The following is a 23,691-nucleotide window of genomic DNA, read 5'->3' as shown; positions in this document are numbered from 1 at the left end:
TCGAATGAATTCCACTCCTTTTCTGATAAGTTGAGTGAGAGATCCTTTTCCCATTGGATCTTTGAAAGGGAGGGACTGTAAAATATTTTTATATATTGCAGAAATGCTGTCTAAGTCCTTGAGACTGAGCAATATTTTTTCCAGCATAGAGGAAGGTGAGAGATAGGGAAAATCGGGCAGTTTCTGTTTGACAAAGTTTCTAATTTGAAGATAGTGAAAGAAATGTGTTGCTGGAAAATTACATTTGGAATGTAATTGTTCATAGGATGCAAAGATGTTGTCTATATAAAGATCTCTAAGCAATTTAATCCCAAATGTTTTCCAGATATTAAAAAACTGCATATGTTTGCGAGAGTTGAAAAAGGTGGTTCTCATGCAGAGGTGCCACAGATAAAAGATTCTCCATCTTAAAATGCTTCCTACATTGGTTCCAAATTCTGAGTGAGTGAAGCACAATTGGGTTATTAGTATATTGGCGATAACTTGCATTTATTGGAGCGCAGAGCAGGGAGTATAAAGAAGTACTGAAAGGATTTTATTTCTATTGCTGACCAAGCCTGTGTATATTCATCTATTTGTGTCCAGGTTTTTATAGCTTGTAAGTTTAGTTTTATACACCTCAGAGTAAGTGTGGAAACAGGCATATGCAACATTTTTGAGCATATGCACCATTTATACCTTGGTCGTTTTATTAAGAAAGGGTAAAAAAGGTTGATTTCTTTCCTGTAGTAGTTGTAATAGCAGCAGAGTACAGTGAAATTCTTACCTGCTTGTCTGACCAACATGCAATGTGTCACCGCTCTAATGTGCCATGATAAACATGAATGCATTCAAATTTACATTTTAATATTTGATTGAAATTTGATTAGTAAACTATTTCTTTAAGTACATGCAGTACAGAAAGTGATCTAGAAGTGATCAGATAAGGAGCAAAAACCCAGTGCCTAATAGTTACCAACTCTGAAATAACAATTTTTCAAACCAAATCATCCATTTTAAAAACATTTAATCCAATTCAGTGTCACAGGTAGCTGGAATCAACCCTGAAAAGGGTCCTTTATTTTGAAAGGAAATAAGGAAAGTGCAGAGGATTACAGAGAAGTGTGTCTCAATCTTCAATAGGATATCGGCAAAACTTTGTGACCATACCCTATAGCACATGCACATAGGACATGCCCCTTAGCAGCACATGGTGTCATAGTAACCAGTTTTGCAATGTAATTATTGATGACATCACTAAAAAGTTAAAATTCTATATGGAAAAAAACAATTACTATAAAACAGACAAAACATATTGATTACGAGGTGGCCCAATGAGTCAGTTAGTTCACAGGATCTAAATGTGAAGAAAGTCTTTATGGGCTCATTGTATGGCTGCAGTTTAACTTTCACCCATACAGGGATTAATGTTTTTTGAATTTCTCCCTGTATGTTTTGGAGAAAATATTTAGAATGGTTTAAATGTTGACTCATCTTGACTTAGGAAAATTATCAAAGTAAAAACTAGAATTCAGTGTGTTTGTTTTCAACATTCTCATGTTCCTGTCTTTGAAAATTAGCTCTGTCTATTTAGGCATCTTGGTTGTCTAATTTTTCGATGTTAAATTAAAATTTGTTTCAGTGCAGGATGTCTGTGAATTTGTCAATTAATGATGGCAAGGAAGAAAACAAGAAAATGTGGCTGTTACATTGATTATCACAGTTGCAGAAACCTGTAAACAGAAAAGAGGAGCAGAGACTGGTGGAACAAGATGTGGGTGGTTTGGATGCAAAACAGTGCTTTGACAATCTCAGAATGTTAAGGTAGCCATTTCATTATCTAATACAACACCTGTATCTCTTTAATGTATCTTAATTTTATTGACATAGAGACCTTTTAAACATAAAATGTTAATGTTTATTTATTAAGAAGTCTGACATTTAGGTGTTCTTGCATATAATTCAAAAAAGCACCTACTGCAGTTGTCATGTCTGTTTGTCTATCTGTCTTTCAGCATGAAACAACTCTGCTCTCAGTAGACTCATTATGTTGAAATTTGACACCCAAATTCTTCAAGAAAATATGTTGTGAAATTTTAGTTTTTATTAAGATATCTTACATAAAGTGTTCTGTGCAGTGTTTCAAAATCTCCTAATGAAAAGCATTTGTGAATTCTCAAACTCATTCTTCTTAAAAAAGAGGACTTTACTGTGTGACTTTACTTATGGGTTAGTTTACTGTTTCAAATTTATCTTGAGAGGGGTTACTTCGGCGTGTATATTTTTAAAATATATTCTTATTTTACTTCTTCAAAAGCTGTCCTTGATTGCAAAACAGTGAAACACCTGCAGACTTGTGTGCTCTGCAACAACTCGTGCTTGATATGCCTATAGAATATTCTCCTGTGGCTGCACTGCTGTATGTGTGAAGCTCTGTCACAGCAGCTCACTTCTCCTGTTCCTCGAATTCATTTTTGGTAAGTGACTTAATATTCATAAATGTAAAAGAAAAAAAATGTAATCAACTTAAATTAGTAGAAATTAATGTAACAGGAAAGATATTCACTAACCGTAGCTTGGTGACACTTTATGGATACTGTGAATAAGTCTGTACTCAAAATGTATATTATCTGATGGACGTTCAAATGGTTTCTGCACATTTTTTTAACTCTATTTATTAAGAATTTCAAAATCAAATTACGTGAACTTTTCTACATATTCACCTTCCTCTGTGAAGCAATTTTCCCAACATTGTACCAACTTTTTAATGCCCAATTACTACTTCTCCCGCCTTCACAGTTTCCAACAAAAATATAAAAGTGCGGAAACTTTTTGAACGTCTCTCATACTAAAACAACTTCACAGCTGTATTGTGTACAGGTTATAATGATTTAATATTTCACTATTTCTATTAAGTTGTTGGGAAAGTGCCACAATAATGTGCTATCCATTATGGTCAGATGTAGCCAACAATTTTAGTTGGAGAGTTCAATAAAGGTTTAAGTCTTGGTTGCAAACTTTCTTGAAAAATGTAATGTTTAAGACATTTGAACTACAATTAGACATGTAGAAACACTCCACAACCAACAGCAATAGCATATTAGTCAGTGCAATATTTTCACCATTTCAGCTGGAATTTGCTGTTTACGAAAACTGATCAAGCACCTCAAGCCTATTCCGGTTCCATTTTTAACTATATGATTATTATCATTGTTATTTCTTAATATAACTCATTCTTCCAAAAATATGTAATACAAAAAACTGCGATAACTACCTCTGATTCAATGACTAGAACGTTTGAAAATGTTCCAACTTCTGAAACAGTCCACTAAGTCTAAGAATGCACCCGAATCTTATGCCATATGTACATTTTCGTACTTGTTACATCATTATTTTGCTTGAATACCCGTAGATGTGTTTGAGAATCTAAGATCAAACCTGACCTATTTTTAGACATCAGGTGTGGTAATGTTTGTCGTTTGGCCTAATCTATCCTGTTTGCCAACCTTCATCTTAATTTTGACCTTTGGGTTGGTGATAATGACTACAACTGGGCATACTGAAGTGTACAGAGTAGCAAAGAAGACTCGAATGTCTGATAAAAGAAGTGATACTCTGAGAACTGTCAGAGAGTAGAGATAGATGATGTTATCGACCCCAAAGAACAGACAGTATAGTGTGACCAAGGTGACTACAGCTTGTGACGCCTTGACCTCTGCTCTTGCTCCAGTCTGGCTGCTCTCTGAACTCCTCAGACTCTTCACTCTCTTGCTATGCTTGTAGAGTAGAACAAGAATGTAGCCACTCATGATTGCCATTAGCACTATAAACAGAAGGTCACTGAAAAAATTTACTAGACCTCCAGACATGAATCCTATGTAGTCGGGATACTTAATGAAACAGAACTGCAGGTTGAAAGTGTAAGGCGGAATGGTGTTATTGGGGAAGGAGGCTACAGCACTCAGAGGAGCATTGGAATTGGAAATACAATATATAACATAAAGGACAACAATGATATGTATAAGGTACTGAGGGATTCTGGGCTTCAAAGGGGCAAGTCTAGATGTGGCTGGAGAAACCAGCACTGCCTGGTAGGTGCTCAGCAGACAGGTGAGACTTATAGAGAGGCCTCGGAAGATACGGAAGGAGAAGATAGTCAGCTTACATCCAACATCATCAAACATGTTCTTATAGCCAAATGCTGCCATTGTCTGTGGGATGCTGCGCATCAATGCCACCATCAGATTGGCAAAAGCTAAGTGGCATAAAATGATATCAGCTGTCATGAGTTTCCCTTCTTTGACAAAGGTCCGAAGAAAAGTATAGCACACAAAGATGTTGGCTGGAATGCTAATAGTTGTGAGGATTAGGAAGCCTGCTGCTTTGAAGACTTGTCTGGTGTCAGTTGTGTCCATGATGACTTCTGTAAGAAAGAAAAAATATTTAATATTAATTCTTTACATTTATATTGTGCTTTTTTCACTACTCAAAGCGCTCTCCATGCAGGGAGGACCTGGGACACGAACACATGATCTCCTTACTGGCAGCAGCGTTACCACTGTGCTTCCCAACATAAATGAATCCAGTTGTTGGGACAGAAGGAGCTGGAGTCTGGCCCAGGGATATCAGGTACACATGCAATTGCACACCAATATTCATTATGTGTTGACAGTCAACATAATTCACACTTGTCTAGAATATAGAAAGAAAATCAAAATGTTCATGAAATTCACAGCATCTGAAGGAAAAAGGTGCAAACTCCACACAGAGGTGGCCATGTGAAAATGTTAACCCAGTCTGTAGAATTCGTTGATAACAGTATGTGCTACTCAATGTTTAGTTTAGTATTTATAATGTATTCTGACTCCTGCCAGGGAATAGGGATGCAGTACTGAGAATTATTGCCTCATGGACGCTGGATTCCAGTTTCGCATTTCAGCTGTGATGCCATCTATGTGGATCTTGAATGTTCATGCATATGTATAACATGATTTGACTTATTTTTGACTTTCACTGAACCTTACTATTATGCACCAGCCTTGTGTGGCATCCTGTCTGAGATTATTGGAGTACCATCACCACTTATGGGCTATTTATTTCTCCCGGTTTCACCTGGGAGACACCATAGGTCCACAACGTTTTGGATGCTCTGAAATTTTACATTGATACTGTAACTGAACTTTTTCTACTTATTGGTGGCTATCTTGTGCTGTGTGACTAAGTTTCTTCTCTGTGTGTGCGTGTCTGCCCAAATGCGGGGGCAGTAAATGGTGAGCTTTACTTTGAATTTAATTCCAACACACACATTTGACATCTGGTACTGTGTCACATTTTTTCTTGCTGCTACTGCCTCATAGGCTTCGAGATCTTAGTTTTATACATGACTAGGTCACTGTCTTCATGGAATTAACTGAATTATCAGGACAAAATCCCAGAAGACTCTCCTCTGAATTTTGAAGTGTACTTCTAAAACTTCAGTTTTGTCTTTGTTTGAATTTTAATAAACTTTCTAACATCCAGTTTGTAATGCTACTTTATACAACTAATTAAAGGATTTAGTGCTTTTGGATCATCAAGCGATACAGAGATTTATAATTGTATGTCATTTGAATAGCTTATATAATTGAGTGTTATATGGAACACCACATGTGACAGATCTTTCTCTGATAAATGATCATATAGTTTTACAAAGAACCCATCCATCCATCCATCCATCCTCTTCCGCTTATCCGAGGTCGGGTCGCGGGGGCAGCAGCTTGAGCAGAGATGCCCAGACTTCCCTCTCCCCGGCCACTTCTTCTAGCTCTTCCGGGAGAATCCCAAGACGTTCCCAGGCCAGCCGAGAGACATAGTCCCTCCAGCGTGTCCTGGGTCTTCCCCGGGGCCTCCTCCCGGTTAGACGTGCCCAGAACACCTCACCAGGGAGGCGTCCTGGAAGCATCCTGATCAGATGCCCGAGCCACCTCATCTGACTCCCCTCGATGAGGAGGAGCAGCGGCTCTACTCTGAGCCTCTCCCAGATGACTGAGCTTCTCACCCTATCTTTAAGGGAGAGCCCAGACACCCTGCGGAGGAAACTCATTTCAGCCGCTTGTATTCGCAATCTCGTTCTTTCGGTCACTACCCATAGCTCATGACCATAGGTGAGGGTAGGAACATAGATCGACTGGTAAATTGAGAGCTTTGCCTTACGGGTCAGCTCCTTTTTCACCACGACAGACCGATGCAGAGCCCCCATTACTGTGGACATTGCACCAATCCACCTGTCGATCTCATGCTCCATTCTTCCCTCACTCGTGAACAAGACCCCAAGATACTTGAACTCCTCCACTTGGGGTAGGATCTCGCTCCCAACCCTGAAAGGGCACTCCACCCTTTTCCGGCTGAGGACCATGGTCTCGGATTTGGAGGTGCTGATTCTCATCCCAGCCGCTTCACACTCAGCTGTGAACCGATCCAGGGAGAGCTGAAGATCACGGCCTGATGAAGCAAACAGGACAACATCATCTGCAAAAAGCAGTGACCCAATCCTGAGTCCACCAAACCGGACCCCCTCAACACCCTGGCTGCGCCTAGAAATTCTGTCCATAAAAGTTATAAACAAAATCGGTGACAAAGGGCAGCCCTGGCGGAGTCCAACTCTCACTGGAAACGGGTTTGACTTACTGCTGGCAATGCGGACCAAGCTCTGACACTGGTTGTACAGGGATCGAACAGCCCTTATCAGGGGGTCCGGTACCCCACACTCCCGGAGCACCCCTCACAGGATTCCCCGAGGGACATGGTCGAACGCCTTTTCCAAGTCCACAAAAAACATGTAGACTGGTTGGGCAAACTCCCATGCACCCTCCAGGACTCTGCTAAGGGTATAGAGCTGGTCCACTGTTCTGTGACCAGGACGAAAACCACACTATTCCTCCTGAATCTGAGGTTCAACTATCCGATGGACCCTCCTCTCCAGAACCCCCGAATAGACTTTTCCAGGGAGGCTGAGGAGTGTGATCCCTCTGTAGTTGGAACACACCCTCTGGTCCCCCTTCTTAAAGAGGGGTCCACCACCCCAGTCTGCCAGTCCAGAGGAACTGTCCCTGATGTCCATGCGATGTTGCAGAGATGTGTCAACCAAGACAGTCTGGTGGACCAGAAAGTCGTTCTCCATGGCCTCCCCAAACTCCTCCCATGCCCGAGTATTTGCCTCAGCAACCACCGAAGCCGCATTCCGCTTGGCCTTCCGGTACCTATTAGCTGCCTCCAGAGTCCCACAAAACAAAAGGGACCGGTAGGACTCCTTCTTCAGCTTGACAGCATCCCTCACTGCCGGTGTCCACCAACGGGTTCGGGGATTGCCACCACAACAGGCACCGACCACCTTATGGCCACAGCTCTGGTCAGCCGCCTCAACAATAAAGGCACGGAACATGGCCCATTCGGACTCAATGTCCCCCACCTCCCTCGGGATGTGGTCGAAGTTCTGCTGGAGGTGGGAGTTGAAGCTACTTCTGACAGGGAACTCTGCCAGACATTCCCAGCAGACCCTCACAACATGTTTGGGCCTACCAGGCCTGACCGGCATCCTCCCCCACCATCAAAGCCAACTCACCACCAGGTGGTGATCAGTTGACAGCTCCGCCCCTCTCTTCACCCGAGTGTCCAAAACATGTGGCCGCAAGTCCGACGACACGACCACAAAGTCGATCATCGAACTGACGCCTAGGGTGTCCTGGTGCCAAGTGCACATATGAACACCCCTATTCTTGAACATGGTGTTTGTTATAGACAATCTGTGACGAGCACAGAAGTCCAATAATAAAACACCACTCGGGTTCAGATCGGGGGGGGGGGGGGGGGCATTCCTCCCAATCACATCCTTCCAGGTCTCACTGTCATTGCCCACGTGAGCATTGAAGTCTCCCAGCAGTACGAGGGAGTCCCCAGAAGGTATGCCCTCCAGCACCCCCTCCAAAAAGGATGGGTACTCCAAACTGCTGTTCGGTGTATACACACAAACAACAGTTAGGACCTGCCCCCCCACCCGAAGGTGGAGGGTGGCTACCCTCTTGTCCACCGGGGTAAACCCCAATGTACAGGCTCCAAGTCGGGGGGCAATAAGTATGCCCACACCCGCTTGGCGCCTCTCACCGCGGGCAACTCCAGAGTGGTAGAGAGTCCAGCCCCTCTCAAGGAGATTGGTTCCAGAGTCCAAGCTGTGCGTCGAGGTGAGCCCGACTATATCTAGCCGGAACCTCTCAACTTCGCGCACTAGCTCAGGCTTAGAAAAATTGAACCGAGTGTTATATGGAACACCACATGTGACAGATCTTTCTCTGGTAAATGATCATATAGTTTTACAAAAAACTGAATAATTAATAATTTGAAACTATTTAAGTATGTTCTATCTCTTATTGAGAAAATATTCATTTTTCAACCTGGGTGGAAATAAATGGATAATTATATCTAATACTTTTGCCTTTTGTAAAATTCTAGATCTAGATATGTGAAATCTAGTTTTGAAAGTACTGTGCAAATTCTTCACATTTTTGTGTGGATACTAGGTTTTACTAGTCAGTCAGCATCAACAGATTAATTAAACAATTAATAATAAAATTAGTTTTCTCAGATTATTAATAATTTGGGAGAAATAGTCCTGTCTTTCTCATCACAGGACTCTGTACTTCTTGAAGACTTTTTTCTTGACAATATTAGCATGGACCAGTAATTTTCATTCTTCTTTGACCCTTTCTCTTAAGTGTGTAGGTAATAGCATTTTTCTAAGGCATTATACTTAAAACACGTTTCATTTTTTATCTTTTCTGGTGCTTTAATACCTAATGTTTTTAGCACATTATTAAACTTATCAACAAGAAGATTTACAGAAGAAGAAATACTGAATGGCATTACCTGTGTCTTCATTGTGTCTGTAAATGTTACAGAATGAAAACAGTGTCTTTTGACAGTATGCTCTTTTTTCTTTTTATCCATTTTATTATATTAACAAATACACAGTGATGGTCAGATAGAATTGTGTCAAGTACAGACAACAAAGCAATATTAACACCTATACTATATAGCTAAGTCTATGGTCATGTTTATGAATTACCCTATACAAATAATGAATAAAATCAAAGAAATATACTAGATTTACACCACCTTTAAATCATTGTTTAGCTCATATGTAAATAAAAATCCCCAGTTGGTAGGACTCTATTATATTGTATCTTGCATTACCTCTACATATCTTGCAGACAATTAAGCTAAAAAACAGGACTTTGTATAGATGGGCAATCAAACTTTATTGCAAGCATTTATGGCTGGTTTTACTGCCAAACACTCAAATGAGGAAAATATCCAAAAAGTGCTGTCATTGCATCCTAAAAAAGTCTTGAAATATTACAGCAGTGCCCCCTCCTCTTTTCCTGCCATTTTTAATGTTAATTTTTAAGGCACAACTCATTTAAAAGAGTTAGACCTTGACAACCAAGCCAGGTCTCCATCAGAACAGTACCATGTAGAACAAAGTCTAAAATGAGATTGATACTAACATCAGTCACTGTTTTATGAAATGGGGTGTGATATCAAACTATGGTCAGTTAAGTTATTTCCAACATATTTAGAATGTTAAATATAAAATCTCGATATGTAATGTATTGTATTTAAATGTAGAATATAATTGTTATTGTTGATTGAATAAAAATTATTAATATAACAATTGATTCAGTGGAGTAGAGTATTATTATTTATTTTATGTGTGACTTAGCATAAGCTTAGAAGTAATTTTATGTAACTGCAAAGAGAAAGGCCTAAAACATTTACATCAATAAAATGCATTACAAAATAGTTTTCATTTTTAGAGTACTAAACAGTTTCTACTTTCTGTTCATCTGCAAGTTCAGTCTATACCTGTTTTCCCAATTTGTTTATAATATAATATTTATTTTTATTGAAAGTTAGAATAGATCACTTATACCTCTCCTCTATCTTTAGCTACTATTATTTAAAGCTTTCTGAGAACTGCTTTCATCAGAGTACACATGTGCCTTTTCTGCTCTCTGCATGTATTTTACATATGTGTTGCTTTGCCTAATAAATTCTCTGTTGATGTGCTCCATTCTCTCATGTTTATTGCATAACATTCCTTGGACAGTAGTATGCTGCATAGGACTACACTCAGCCGCTTTTATCCACTGTAATTTACAAGTTTAAAATACATTAGAGATACATTTCGCTTTTGAAGAACTAAAGATCTCACTCAGGGCCACAATCTCAGTCAGTCAGTCAGTCCAAACACCTAACTGGTAAGCCACATTTTGTTGTGTTACAGAAAATTGTCTAATTACACCTTTAGAAATATATATATATATATATATATATATATATATATATATATATATATATATATATATATATATATATGTGTATATTACATTCATTGCATTCGCAGACTGAGTCCCGACATGAATTGTGTGGGTGGTTACCTACCAGGTAACGCTTGTGGTTGGTTCCGCCATTCGGCAAACATCCACCACGGCGCCCTCTTCAGTTGCGAGAAGCAGATCATATATATATATATATATATATATATATATATATATATATATAAAATTGCATAGTTTACTGTCAAATAATGCAAAGAGTACGCGACATGTGTTTCACCCTTATTTGAGCTCAGCAGGTGTACACACTTTACTACTCCCCTTGTGAGGATCGAACCTCAGACGTATATATATATATATATACAGTATATATATACAGTATATATATATATATATATATATATATATATATATATATATATATATATATATACGTCTGAGGTATATATATATATATATATTTGCATATGCATATATATTTTAAATTGAAGATTTATTATAAAAGTAGCTCTTTTTTATCACTTCCCATGGGAAAATAAAAACACAGAATTATTGTATTAAGCCTAAAATAGATTTACTTAGATTATCATGAAACATTTTGCACTGTTTACTAAGCAAAGAAAGGCCATGTTTTTTAAAGTGTAACACTAGTCGCATTCTTACCTTTAGTCTAAATGTGATAAACTGTAGGACAGCTGACTGCGAACTGAGGTGTTGTTGTATCAGTAGAGATGATTTTTATAGTCCCTGACTAACAAGCTGTTACAAGTGGAGTTGATTACGAATGCATACTGATTTAAAACTCATGGGAGACTTAAGAACAAAGCAAGACGTTCAATGCATATAGTACTGTGTGCGATAGATAGATAGATAGATAGATAGATAGATAGATAGATAGATAGATAGATAGATAGATAGATAGATAGATAGATAGATACTGTATTAACCCCAAGGGGAAATTCACATAAGTACATAGTAGCCCACTTGTTATTACATTAGATGTATAAACAGAATATGACCCATATTTAGTATTAATTTTGCATTTTAAAGCATGTGTATGGTTAGCACAAAGAACTTTAAAAACTAAATAAGTGCTTTAGCTCAACCATTACGTAATAATCCAACAGATGACTTTTTCATGTTCTTATAAACTTTCTTTGATTAAGAGCTGCTCTCCCATGAGGTGGTCCATGGTGCTCACTTATACTGTAGCTCCTGGGCTCAGTTCTCAGTCTGGACATTAATTCCATCTGCTTTTTATCTCACTTGCTCCAGATACCATGTTTATAGATATTTTAGTTCAAAATTGTGTTGCCTTTTGCCTGAATTTATCTGTTATTATCTTTGCTATTATCTATGAATGTGTTCTAAGGTATTCATCCAAAATCTATTATTAGATAAGAAATACATGAACAAACAAGTAATATTTTCTCAAAATTATTTAATTTGTTTAGACTTTGCTTATATTAATACACACAGGGGTGATGCAATAAAAATTGATGAGATTCTAGCATCAATTTTATTAAGAGCTTCATTAGTAATGAAAGAAATATAAATATTATGTTACACTTTAAAAGCTATTTTATTTTTATAGTTTGAGTTTTGAGAATGCTACTGACCATTTCAAAAATCTGTGCTGTAAAAAGTGTTTACATATTCATGCTGATATGACCTCAATGAAACAGCCTTGTGCTGTGAAAATCACCATATAAGGATTTGTTTCCATACAGAAAACAGTACTGGCTCTAACCTCCTGGCTATGGATAGAAAAGTTTGTATGAGATCGGTGCAATGCTCACTTAACCAGTGGTATACTTTTCATTAACTGTGTTTCACAGACACCCTAATAGTGGACTGTTGTTTCAAGGATCCTTCTTGTGCATGCAAGAAAAAGAGAAGTTTCTTCATGTCATTTTCTAACAGTGATTACTTGACGTCCTCCTTTTAAAATTTTAGAACAAGAGGAGAACAATACAGTCAACCCAGCCACCGGGGATGCACAAACCAGTGTGTTTCTTCGTGCCGGTCCCAAGCCCATATAAATGGGGAGGGTTATGTCAGGAAGGGCATCCGGTGTAAAATTTTGCCAAATTTATATGCAGACAACAATGCAAATTTCCATACCGAATTGGTCGAGCCCTGGGTTAACAACGACTGCCACCAGTACTGTTAGCCAACAGGGTGCTGGCAGAAATTGGGCTACAGTTGGCCAAAGAAGAATAAGGAGAAGAAGAGGGGTGAGACGTGTCTGGAGGCAGGAGGACAGGAGGAAGGCAAAGAGAGTGGAACTGAGGATAGGAACTTTGAATGTTGGCAGTATGACTGGTAAGGGGAAAGAGTTAGCAGATGTGATGGAGAGAAGGAAGGTTGATATATTGTGCATGCAAGAGACTAACTGGAAGGGGACTAAGGCCAGGGGGATCGGAGGTGGATTCAAATTGTTCTATCATGGTATGGATGGGAGGAGAAATGGAGTAGGGGTTATTCTGAAGAAACAGTATGTTGAGAGTGTTCTGGAGGTGAAAAGAGTATCAGGCAGAGTAATGATTATGAAGCTGGAAATTGGAGGTGTGATGATGAATGTTGTTAGTGCATATGCCCCACAAATTGGGTGTGCAATGGGTGAGAAACAAGATTTTTGGAGTGAGTTGGATGAAGTGATGAACAGTGTACCCAAGGGACAGAAAGTGGTGATTGGAGCAGATTTCAATGGGCATGTTGGTGAAGGGAACAGTGGAGACGAGGAGGTGATGGGTAGGTATGGTGTCAAGAAGAGGTCAGAGGATAGTGGATTTTGCCAAAAGGATGGACATGGCTGTGGTGAATACGTATTTTAAGAAGAGGGAGGAACACAGGAAAGGAGGAAATGGTGATGGAATGGGGAAGGACAGGAGACTATACAGAGGAAGAGGATGGCAAAGAAGAAGTGGGATAATCAGAGAGATGCAGAAAGTAGACAAGAGTACAAGGGGATAAGGCGCAAGGTGAAGAGAGAGGTGGCAAAGGCTAAAGAAAAGGCGTATGATGAGTTGTATGAGAGGTTGGACACTAAGGAGGGAGAAAAGGACCTGTACCAATTGGCTAGATAGAGGGACGGAGCTGGGAAAGATGTGCAGCAGGTTAGGGTAATAAAGAATAAAGATGGAAACGTACTCACAAGCGAGGAGAGTGTGTTGAGCAGATGGAAAAAGTACTTTGAGAGGTGGATGAATGAAGAGAATGAGAGAGAGAAGAGTTTGGATGATGTGGAGATAGTGAATCAGGAAGTGCAATGGATTAGCAAGGAGAAAGTAAGGACAGCTATGAAGAGGATGAAAAATGGAAAGGCCGTTGGTCCAAATGACATACCTGTGAAAGCATGGAGGTGTTTAGGAGAGATGGCAGTAGAGTTTTTAACCAGATTGTTTAATGGAATCTTGAAAAGTGAGAGGATGCCTGAGAAGTGGAGAAGAAGTGTACTGGTGTTGATATTTAAGAATAAGAGGGATGTGCAGGACTGTAGTAAGTACATGGGGATAAAATTGATGAGCCACAGCATGAAGTTATGGGAAAGAGTAGTGGAAGATAGGTTAAGAAGGGAGGTGATGATTAGTGAGCAGCAGTATGGTTTGCATGCCATGAAAGAGCACCACAGATGCGATGTTTGCTCTGAGGGTTGTGAGACTTGCCCGGATACCACCAGTCGGAAACCACATCTTTATAAAAGTCACATGTTTATTTTTCATAAATATACACAGGTTTTACAGCCCTGAACACCACACACAATGCACACAGCTAATATCACCACAATAAGGGCTTCTCTCTCTCAGTCCTTGGCCGCCTGTCTCCTCCTGGGAGCTTTGTCCTGCTCCCACTCCCGACTCAAGCTCCCCGACTGTATGAAGGTGGCCCCTTTCATTCCCGCCCAGATGTGCTCCAGGTGGCTGATTACGTCCTTCAAGCAGCACTTCCTGGTGTGGCGGAAGTGCTGCTCTTTGCACTGGAAGCACTCCGGGTGTCCCTGGCAGGTTCCTCCGCCATCTTGCCAGATGTGGTGGAAGTAACTGTTTCCGGGTTCCTTGAGGTTTAAGGCACCCCCTGGCGGTGGTCACGGGTCCCAACGGGTTAACCGCTTGTCCCTCTTCTCCCGTGGTCCTCTCTTAATCCAAGGCGGTTGCCCTCTCGTGGCCCGGAAGCTATACATGCCCTCTTCTGGTCCTTCCAGGCATCCCAGCCAGGTAAGGACCCCAGCAATCTGCCACAGGGTGTTGATGGAGAAGTATAGAGAAGGCCAGAAGGAGTTGCATTGTGTCTTTGTGGACCTTGAGAAAGCATATGACAGGGTGCCTTGAGAGGAGCTGTGGTATTGTATTAGGAAGTCGGGAGTGGCAGAGAAGTATGTAAGAGTTGTACAGGATATGTACGAGGGAAGTGTGACCATGGTGCTGTCTGCGGTAGGAGTGACGGATGCATTCAATGTGGAGGTGGGATTACATCACGGATCGGTTCTGAGCCCTTTCTTATTTGCAATGGTGATGGACAGGCTGACAAACGAGATTAGACAGGAGTCCCCATTGACTATGTTGTTTGCTGATGAAATTGTGATCAGTAGTGATAGTAGGGAGCAAGTTGAGGAGACCCTGGAGAGCTGGAGATATGCTCTAGAGAGGAGAGGAATGAAGGTCAGTAGGAACAAGACAGAATACATGTGTGTAAATGAGAGGGAGGTCAGTGGAATGGTGAGGATGCAAGGAATAGAGTTGGCGAAGGTGGGTAAGTTTAAATACTTGAGATCAACAGTACAGAGTAATGGGGATTGTGGAAGAGAGGTGAAAAAGAGAGTGCAGGCAGGGTGGAATGGGTGGAGAAGATTGTCAGGAGTAATTTGTGACAGACGGATATCAGCGAGAGTGAAAGGGAAGGTCTACAGGATGGTAGTGAGACCAGCCATGTGATATGGGTTAGAGTCGGTGGCACTGACCATAAAGCAGGAGACAGACCTGGAGGTGGCAGAGTTAAAGATGCTAAGATTTGTACTGGGTGTGACGAGGATGGATAGGATTAGAAATGAGTACATTAGAGGGTCAGCTCAAGTTGGATAGCTGGGAGACAAAGTCGGAGAGGTGAGATTGCATTGGTTTGGACATGTACAGAGGAGAGATGCTGAGTATATTGTGAGAAGGATGCTAAGGATAGAGATTCCAGGCAAGAGAAAAAGAGGAAGACCTACAAGAAGGTTTATGGATGTGTTGAGGACATGCAGGTGATGGGTGTAACAGAACAAGATGCAGAGGACTGAAAAATATGGAAGAAGATGATGTATGTGAAGGAGAATGTAGAGAATTACAGAGAGTGATGCTACATGACTACACTCTATGACACACCACTTAGGTCACTCCACATTGCAGCACATGACATCATTGTTGTTAAGAGATAGTCATGGTTTCATCCCCTGGTTATTATTCTTTTATTTTTGTTTATTCATTGTGCCTTCTTTTTAGTTAAATGTTGCAATATGGTCTTTCTTTTTGTTTGAGGACTGACTGAGGTCATTGATGTGTTGGTAGAATGCCTAGAGGAGGCTGGGCGGTCTTGTGGCCTCAGAACCCCTGCAGATTTTGTTTTTTTTCTTCAGCTGTATGGAGTTTTTTTTTTTTTTTCTATTCTCCCTGGCCATCGGACCTTACATTTATTCATGTTAATTAGTACAGTAATCCCTCCTCCATCGCGGGGGTTGCGTTCCAGAGCCACCCGCGAAATAGGAAAATCCGCGAAGTAGAAACCATATGTTTATATGGTTATTTTTAGAATGTCATGCTTGGGTCACAGATTTGCGCAGAAACACAGGAGGTTGTAGAGAGACAGGAACGTTATTCAAACACTGCAAACAAACATTTGTCTCTTTTTCAAAAGTTTAAACTGTGCTCCATGACAAGACAGAGATGACAGTTCTGTCTCACAATTAAAAGAATGCAAACATATCTTCCTTTTCAAAGGAGTGCAAAGCAAGCAGTCAAAAAAAAATCAATAGGGCTTTTTGGCTTTTAAGTATGCGAAGCTCCGTGCAGCATGTCCTTCAGGAAGCAGCTGCACACAGCCCCCCTGCTCACACCCCCCCTACGTCAGCGCAAGAGAGAGAGAGAGAGAGAAAGTAAGCTGGATAGCTTCTCAGCCATCTGCCAATAGCGTCCCTTGTATGAAATCAACTGGGCAAACCAACTGAGGAAGCATGTACCAGAAATTAAAAGACCTATTGTCCACAGAAACCCGCAAAGCAGCGAAAAATCCGCGATATATATTTAAATATGCTTACATATAAAATCCGCGATGGAGTGAAGCCGCGAAAGGCGAAGCGCGATATAGCGAGGGATCACTGTTTTGCCTAATTTTATTTCTGTATTTTGTCTTTTTTCTCTTTCTTCATCCTGTAAAGCACTTTGAGCTACATCTTTTGTATGAAAATGTGCTATATAAATAAACGTTGTTTTACTTATTATCAGTTTTTTAATACAATTATACAATACAATACAATTGCCTTTTGACAGCCACCAGCCTTGACTCTGTAAAAGACAAGAAAAAAACTCCCAAAAAAACCCTTGTAGGGAAAAAATGGAAGAAACCTTGGAGACCCCTTTCCAGGTAGGTTGGGCGTGCAGTGGGTGTCAAAAAGAAGGGGGTCAATACAATACAATACAATACAGTACAATACACAGAACAGAACAAATCCTCAATACAAAACAAAAATTTTAGAAGTATGGAGTAGAATTTAACACTAGATAATATCACATATTATGATTTGGATTTGTTTAGAGTCCTGGAGACCTCATTCATCAAGCTGCCTCCCCCATTTGGCCATTCCACAGCCTAAATAGCACTAATACGATGATAGGACCCCTCTTTCCCACGATTCCTGCGATCCTCCATCAGGGATGACTTTACCTTAGGCAGGCAAAACAACTTGGCAGGTGGGCCATGGCACCAAGTGCCGCATTTGAGTACCGAGAAGAGAAACAAAATAGGTGAGGGTTAGTATCAAATTATAACTACTTGTATCATGTTACTTATGTTTTAGTACTAATGACTAACAACAGAGCTGCAGTCTGTACAGTTAATCAGCAGCTCTAGTCAGGGTGTGCTAAACTGAAGTATAGAGTGTTCAGCCGTGATTTAAAAGCTGAGACCGAAGGGGCATCTCTTATAGTAGCAGGCAGACCATTCCACAGTTTAGGGGCCCTGTAACTAAAAGCTTGACCTCCCACCGTCATTTAATTAATTCTTAATGAATTTCATGTTTCTGTATTACGTTAAAAATGTGATTTTTGTTCTCTGTATATTGAGCCTAACGGCACAGGGCCACCTAACATTGCAGCTGGGGGACAGCACAGCAGGTCACAAGATGGTTGCTTTGGTATTACACTGTATCTCTGCCTTTTGTCTGTTTTTGGGTTACAGATTTGTGTTCTGCTTTTTGGTTGTGGACTTTGGCTTACTTTAAGGTATAAGATTTTTTTGGGTTTGTGGACTGTTTTTTTTAATATATTTTCTCATGTCTCTTTTGCTTTGTTTTTGCATTCCTTTTTAATCTGTTTTATAACATATAAAGAATATTGTTTTGTCATTGAGTACTAGTATGGTTTCAGTTCCCCTATTCTTCATTTTCATATTAAAAGCCTTGGATATTTTTATTGGACCTGTGCAAGTTGAGAAGTCTGCTTTTTTATTTTGGTAGGTAGACCTCAGGGATCTTGAAGGCCTACTTCTAAGGGTTCCTACACCCATTTTGCACAGAAAGCCAGGCAGTTCATAACAATTGCAGCATCATTTTTTGCAATATAAGGCTTGACCACATGACAGGACAGATTGCAGTGGTAGTTCTATTACATTGCAATAATGATCTCGGACTTAAGTCACAGGCACTCCCTGCAGGGTGTGTGCATGTTCTTTCTCTGTCCATGTGGGTTTCCTCTAGGTGCTCAGGTGTTCTTCCACAGTCCAAAGACGTGCAGATTAGGTGATTTGGTGATGCTAAATTGGCTCCTGATTTCATGTGTGTGTATGTGTTCAAACTGTGATGTGTCAACACCATGTTTAGTGATTGTTCCTGCCTAATGAACTGATGATGCTGGGATACGCTCCAGTTTTCCCACAACCCTGCCTCTACAGGCTAAGAAAGTGAAAAGATGGATGGATGATTTGACGATGACACTAACCAATTAAATTGACATGTGAAGAAATAACTAATAACTTCAAATGTTATGATTCTTTATTTTTAAGATTTACAAATTTTTGTCAGGCACTTGGTAATGTTTTCCTTTGGTTTTGTATCATATACTTTTTAGTTTCTTTGAAACCTTTTAATTTTATTTAGACATATTTAGATTTTCTGTGAACACCATATTTTATTTATTTTTTGTTTTGTTTTGATTATAGGGGATTAGATGCATTTTTTAGTGTTTAATATGTGTGAAGGACAGCCGGGTCCCATGCCCGGCAGGGACACCCCTACTGCATCTGTTCCGGGGGAGCTACTATGGACAGCTCAATACCTCCCCCGGGACGCTTGGTGGCAGCCTCCCTGGCAGACGATGATTCCCCAACCGGGCGCATGGCTCCATGGGAGATGGAGTCCTCCACAGCCTGGCTGGGGGCTCGGATGGCCGCCAGGGGGAGCTGCATGGAGTCTGCAGCCCCGCTGGTCAAATCTTCAGCCCCACCTGGAAATGCAATTAGCGCCAGGTGATCAAGCACCTGGAATGCTTCCGGGTGGGGTATAAAAAAGGCCAGCCACCACCACTCGAGAGAGCCAGAGTCGGAGGACTAAGCCTGAGGAGGAGTGGTGGTAAAGAAAGAAGAGAGAATTGTGTTGTGATATTTGGGAGTGTTTTGGGACTGTGTTGGGCCTGTGAGACACGGGGAAGGCGTGCCCCACGGCTGAAGAAAATAAAAAAGAATTCTATTTAAGTACGTGCCTCTGCATCAGTCTGTGCCGGGTCAGGCGCTATATAGCGTCTTTATTACATATGCTAATGCATTGTGCATACATTTGAAATTGGCAGCACCTGACACTTATATATCCCTCTGGGGTTGGAAAACTTTTTTCCAATTTTTTGGTATTATTTAGAAAATGAATCTTCAGCTGCAGTGGGCTGGTGCCCTGCCCGGGGTTTGTTTCCTGCCTTGCGCCCTGTGTTGGCTGGGATTGGCTCCAGCAGACCCCCGTGACCCTGTACTAGGATATAGCGGGTTGGATAATGGATGGATGGATGGATGTTCAGTCATTGATAAGGTCAAAATGGTTTTTACCTTTTTTTCCTTAAGACTTCCAACGTATTCTTTTTCGTCTGAAAGACTTTTGCCACTTTTTTTTTCTTTTTACTTCCCAGTATTTTGACTTTTGCCTCCTTTCAATTAATTTTTTGTGCAAAATGATCCCTGGGGCACATTTAATCTTAACAAATAATAATAATTATTATTATAAACAGATGGAAATTTATCCATTATATTGTATCGCAGTAAATGTTTGAGGAAATCGGTTAGTAGGCACTTGCTCTGGTGTCATAAGTTCTGAAACACGAAGAAAGTGTGGGCTAATTGTAGGAGATAGGTAAGGTCTCTTGAGGAATAGCACCACATGCTGTTTTTGCCCCTGTCTGTGTTTTGGAGACATTTTTAAAACTTTTAAGGGCAGGCTCTTCTTTACTGAGGAATTTGTGTACTTAGTTTAGGATTTCTAGTGTTTGATTTTTGATGTTCACATGCTCCTGTCTTGGGGCTTTGGTTCTTCATGTTCAGAGATCTTGGCTTAGCTGATTTTGGGTTCTAACCTTGGTTTGAATTTAGAGTACAGTTTTGTCCAGTGTAAAGACACTTAAGCTATGTAACTTTAAGGGTCATGTTCACACTGCAGCTAAAAGTGACCTGATTTTAATTTTTGGCTTCTATCCAATTTTTTTTGGTGACTGTTCAGATTAATTTTTCAAATGATCCAAGTCCAGTAAGATTTGTGAATATGATTTTAATTAGTAACACACATTCCTTGCAGTCAAGACAGAATTAATAAATCAAAGCACAATTCCACCCTCACCTAAGAGAAAGAGATAGGAGCCAGTAACTGAAGCTACTCTATAAAAGGAACAAGAAAATAATAATAATAAGTTTTATTTATGTAGCGCCTTTCAGACACTCAAGAAAAGAAGGGTATCCTTTGCCCTAACATAGAATCTTATTGTAGAATGTTATTGATTAGATCCTGCCTTATTAAAAAAGTTTTGAACAGATCTTTCAAGTGAGAATTTGAGTTTTTGCAGTTTCAAGCAGTATAGAACATCGGTTACCCACTGACTTAAGAGGGGTAGGGTGGGATTCTTCCATTTAACCAAGATAAGTCTACGTGCTAGTAGTGAAATAAAGGAAATTATAGTTTGTTCGCCCTTCTCCACTTCACAAAATTAATAGAAATGAATTCCACAACCCAGTGCTACTGAATATCGCACAATGACTACCAACACCATCCTTAAAATTGTTTCAGTGCAGGGTGTCTGTGAATGATGGCATAGAATAGAAACAGAAAACTAAAAATTTCAGTTGTTGCTTTGAGTGCATTTATCCGAGTCGCAGAAACCCATGGACACAAAAGAGGATCCAGGACTGATAGAAGTGAAATGTTGATGATGTGGATTCACAACAGTGGTTCAACAATCAGTGAATGTCAAGTTGGATGTTCAATTGTCTATGACAATGCCTTTCTACAAGAGTTTCTTGGAAAAATACACACTTGAGGTGTGGTATTTCAATCAGAAGTGACATAGCAATTGGGCTGTATTGGCTGGTGGGAAGGCACCCAAAATTCAGTTGCCCTGCTGAATCTATACTGTCAATTCATTTTGATTTTCCAACCAGAGATACGACAAAGGCTACATAAGAAATTCAAACACAGGCTACTTTCAAGCTGCATAAGTCTATATTAGTTTTAGTACTACATAAGAAAGTGATGAAAATCCAGTGTAAAATATTCAGATTTCTGATTTTGATGTGACACATATTGGATCTGGGTCACGTATATATGAAAAAACTGGAGCTGAGTCTGCAGTGAGAATGTATCCTAACATTAATTAGTGATTAAACAAATAAAAATCTAGATTGTGAAACATTGAGCATTGACCACCCACTTGCTACAACTTAGATGAAAAAGGTAACATTTATTCCTTGGTAAAGTATGATCACTCCCTCCAGATAGACCTTTTATTGACAATTTTTGGAGCTGATTTGAAATGAAGCTCTTTACTGATTGGTTGCAGACTAATGTAAACAATACTGCCCTTACAAATACATGGCTTAATTTACTGTAAATATTTGAAACTGCTGTTTTTTCTTTATCATTAGCATTCCCGGGTGGCACAGTGGCACAGTGGTAGCACTGCTGGCTCGCAGTTAGGAGACCCCTGCATGGAGTTTGCATGTTCTCCCCGTGACTGTGTGAGTTTCCTCCGGGTGCTCCGGTTTCCTCCCACAGTCCAAAGACATGCAGGTTAGGTGCATTGGCGATTTTAAATTGTCCCTGGTGTGTGCTTGATGTGGTGTGTATGTGTGTGCGCGCCCTACAGTGGGCTGGTGCCCTGCCCAGGGTTTGTTTCCTGCCTTGCGCCCTGTGTTGGCTGGGATTGGCTCCTGCAGACTCCCATGACCCTGTAGATAGCATATTACAGGTTGGATAATGGATGGATGGATGGATGGATGGATGGATGGATGGATGGATGGATTAGCATTGCCCTTGGAAAATTCATCAATTAAAATATTACTCAATTTAATGAAAAAATGAATTCCTGTTATACATTGGATTTGCTGTTTTCAGTTTGTGAGGCAAGTGGTTCTGGTTTTGAGAATTTCAGCTTGGAATTGACTCTTGGGTTTGTGAAAATAACTACAACTGGACACACTGATGTATAGATGGTGGCAAAAAATACTCGCACATCAGATAGGAGTGGGGCCACCCTCACGACAGTTAGAGAATACAGCCATATGAAATTGTCAACTCCAAAGAAGACTGTGTATAGACTGACCAAGGTGACCACGGCTCGCGATGCCTTCACCTCTGCTCTTGCTCCAGACTGGCCACTTTCTGAACTCCGGAGACTCCTCACTTTCTTGCTGTGCTTGTAGAGGAGTAGCAGAATGTACCCGCTCATGGCAGTCATTGACACTATAAATAAAAGATCTGTGAAAAAATTTGCTAGACCACCAGAAACAAAACCAATTTGATCAGGATAGGAGACAAAACAGAACTGTAGGTTGTATGTGTAGGGTGGAATTGTGTTGTTGGGGAAAGAGGCAAAGGAATTGAGAGCAGCATTAATGTTGATGGCACTGTATAAAATATAGAAGGAAGCCATCAAATGCCATAGGTACTGTGGAATCCTGGCCTTGAATGGGGCAAGCTTGGATGTGGCAGGAGAAACCAGTACTGCTTGGTATGTGCTTAGCAGACATGTGAGGCTGATAGAAATGCCTCGGAAAATGCGGAAGCAAAAGAGGGTCAGTTTACAGCCAACATCATCAAATAGGTTCTTGCAGCCAAATGCAGTCAACGTCTGTGGAATACTGCGGTTAAGGGCCATGACCAGGTTGGCAAATGATAGGTGGCACAGTATGATGTCAGCTGTCATAAGTTTATGCTCTGCAACCAAGGTGAACAGGAAAGCATAGCAGACAAATATGTTAGCTGGGATGCTGATTATGGTGAGGACAAGGAATGCTGCAGCTTTGAAGACTTGTCTTGTGTCCGATGTGTCCATGGTGCCCAGCACAAACTAAAGAGAAAGAAAGAGAAATAAGTATTATATGTATATTTTTTTAATGTGATTTAGATTAGATTTGCTTTTTTTTTTGCTTCAGATATGTTTTTTAGAATCTTTACAAACTACACTACAAGACTACACAGTAAAAAAGTTTTCAAAGAGGTGTTCTTCTCAATCCCTTTGGTTCCCCAGTGAACATAAACAAGCAAGCTTAACTAGACTTTAATATCACCTTTCAAAATATCTTTATGAACATGAAGAAAAAATATATAATGACAAACTAAAGAAAACGTACACCTATATTGACTGAATACTGCCTCAGTAGAGGCTATCTAACAAGGCCCTACAATCCAGACTACGAGTCACACTTGTCACACGGATGATTTTCAAAATCGTCTTTCTACAGAAATTGACATTGGTGGACATTTTTGTAAAAATATATTCTAATGAAGAAACAGCATTATTCATATGAAAAAACAAACCTTCTATTTTATTGCTTTCTAAGCTTGAAGATATACAGCATTTCAGCATACATGGATCAAAAGATGTAAAAGTAAAGCTTGTTGTTG

At 40.3% G+C, this 23,691-nt stretch overlaps 2 protein-coding genes across 2 annotated transcripts; both read right to left on the bottom strand.

Annotated features, from left to right (window-relative positions):
* Positions 1 to 3,262: 3,262 nt before the first annotated feature.
* On the bottom strand, positions 3,263 to 4,401 carry LOC127527146 (olfactory receptor class A-like protein 1). Its single transcript, XM_051924828.1, has one exon. It carries the CDS (start codon positions 4,392 to 4,394, stop codon positions 3,429 to 3,431), a length of 966 nt encoding a protein of 321 aa, XP_051780788.1. The 5' UTR covers positions 4,395 to 4,401; the 3' UTR covers positions 3,263 to 3,428.
* Positions 4,402 to 22,085: 17,684 nt separating this feature from the next.
* On the bottom strand, positions 22,086 to 23,130 carry LOC127527148 (olfactory receptor class A-like protein 1). The gene has a single exon (XM_051924830.1). The coding sequence runs from the start codon at positions 23,117 to 23,119 to the stop codon at positions 22,154 to 22,156; it is 966 nt and encodes a 321-aa protein (XP_051780790.1). The 5' UTR covers positions 23,120 to 23,130; the 3' UTR covers positions 22,086 to 22,153.
* Between the last annotated feature and the right edge of the window lie 561 nt (positions 23,131 to 23,691).

Source organism: Erpetoichthys calabaricus, chromosome 3, assembly GCF_900747795.2.
Source record: "Erpetoichthys calabaricus chromosome 3, fErpCal1.3, whole genome shotgun sequence".
Classification (NCBI taxonomy): domain Eukaryota; kingdom Metazoa; phylum Chordata; class Cladistia; order Polypteriformes; family Polypteridae; genus Erpetoichthys; species Erpetoichthys calabaricus.
The sequence above is the reverse complement of the archived record's forward strand: the minus strand, read 5'-3'. Positions and strand labels throughout refer to the sequence as shown.

Excerpts from the sequence above, each read along its gene's own strand:
- LOC127527146 (XM_051924828.1), bottom strand. The coding sequence starts at position 4,394 with ATGGACACAACTGACACCAGACAAGTCTTCAAAGCAGCAGGCTTCCTA.
- LOC127527148 (XM_051924830.1), bottom strand. The coding sequence starts at position 23,119 with ATGGACACATCGGACACAAGACAAGTCTTCAAAGCTGCAGCATTCCTT.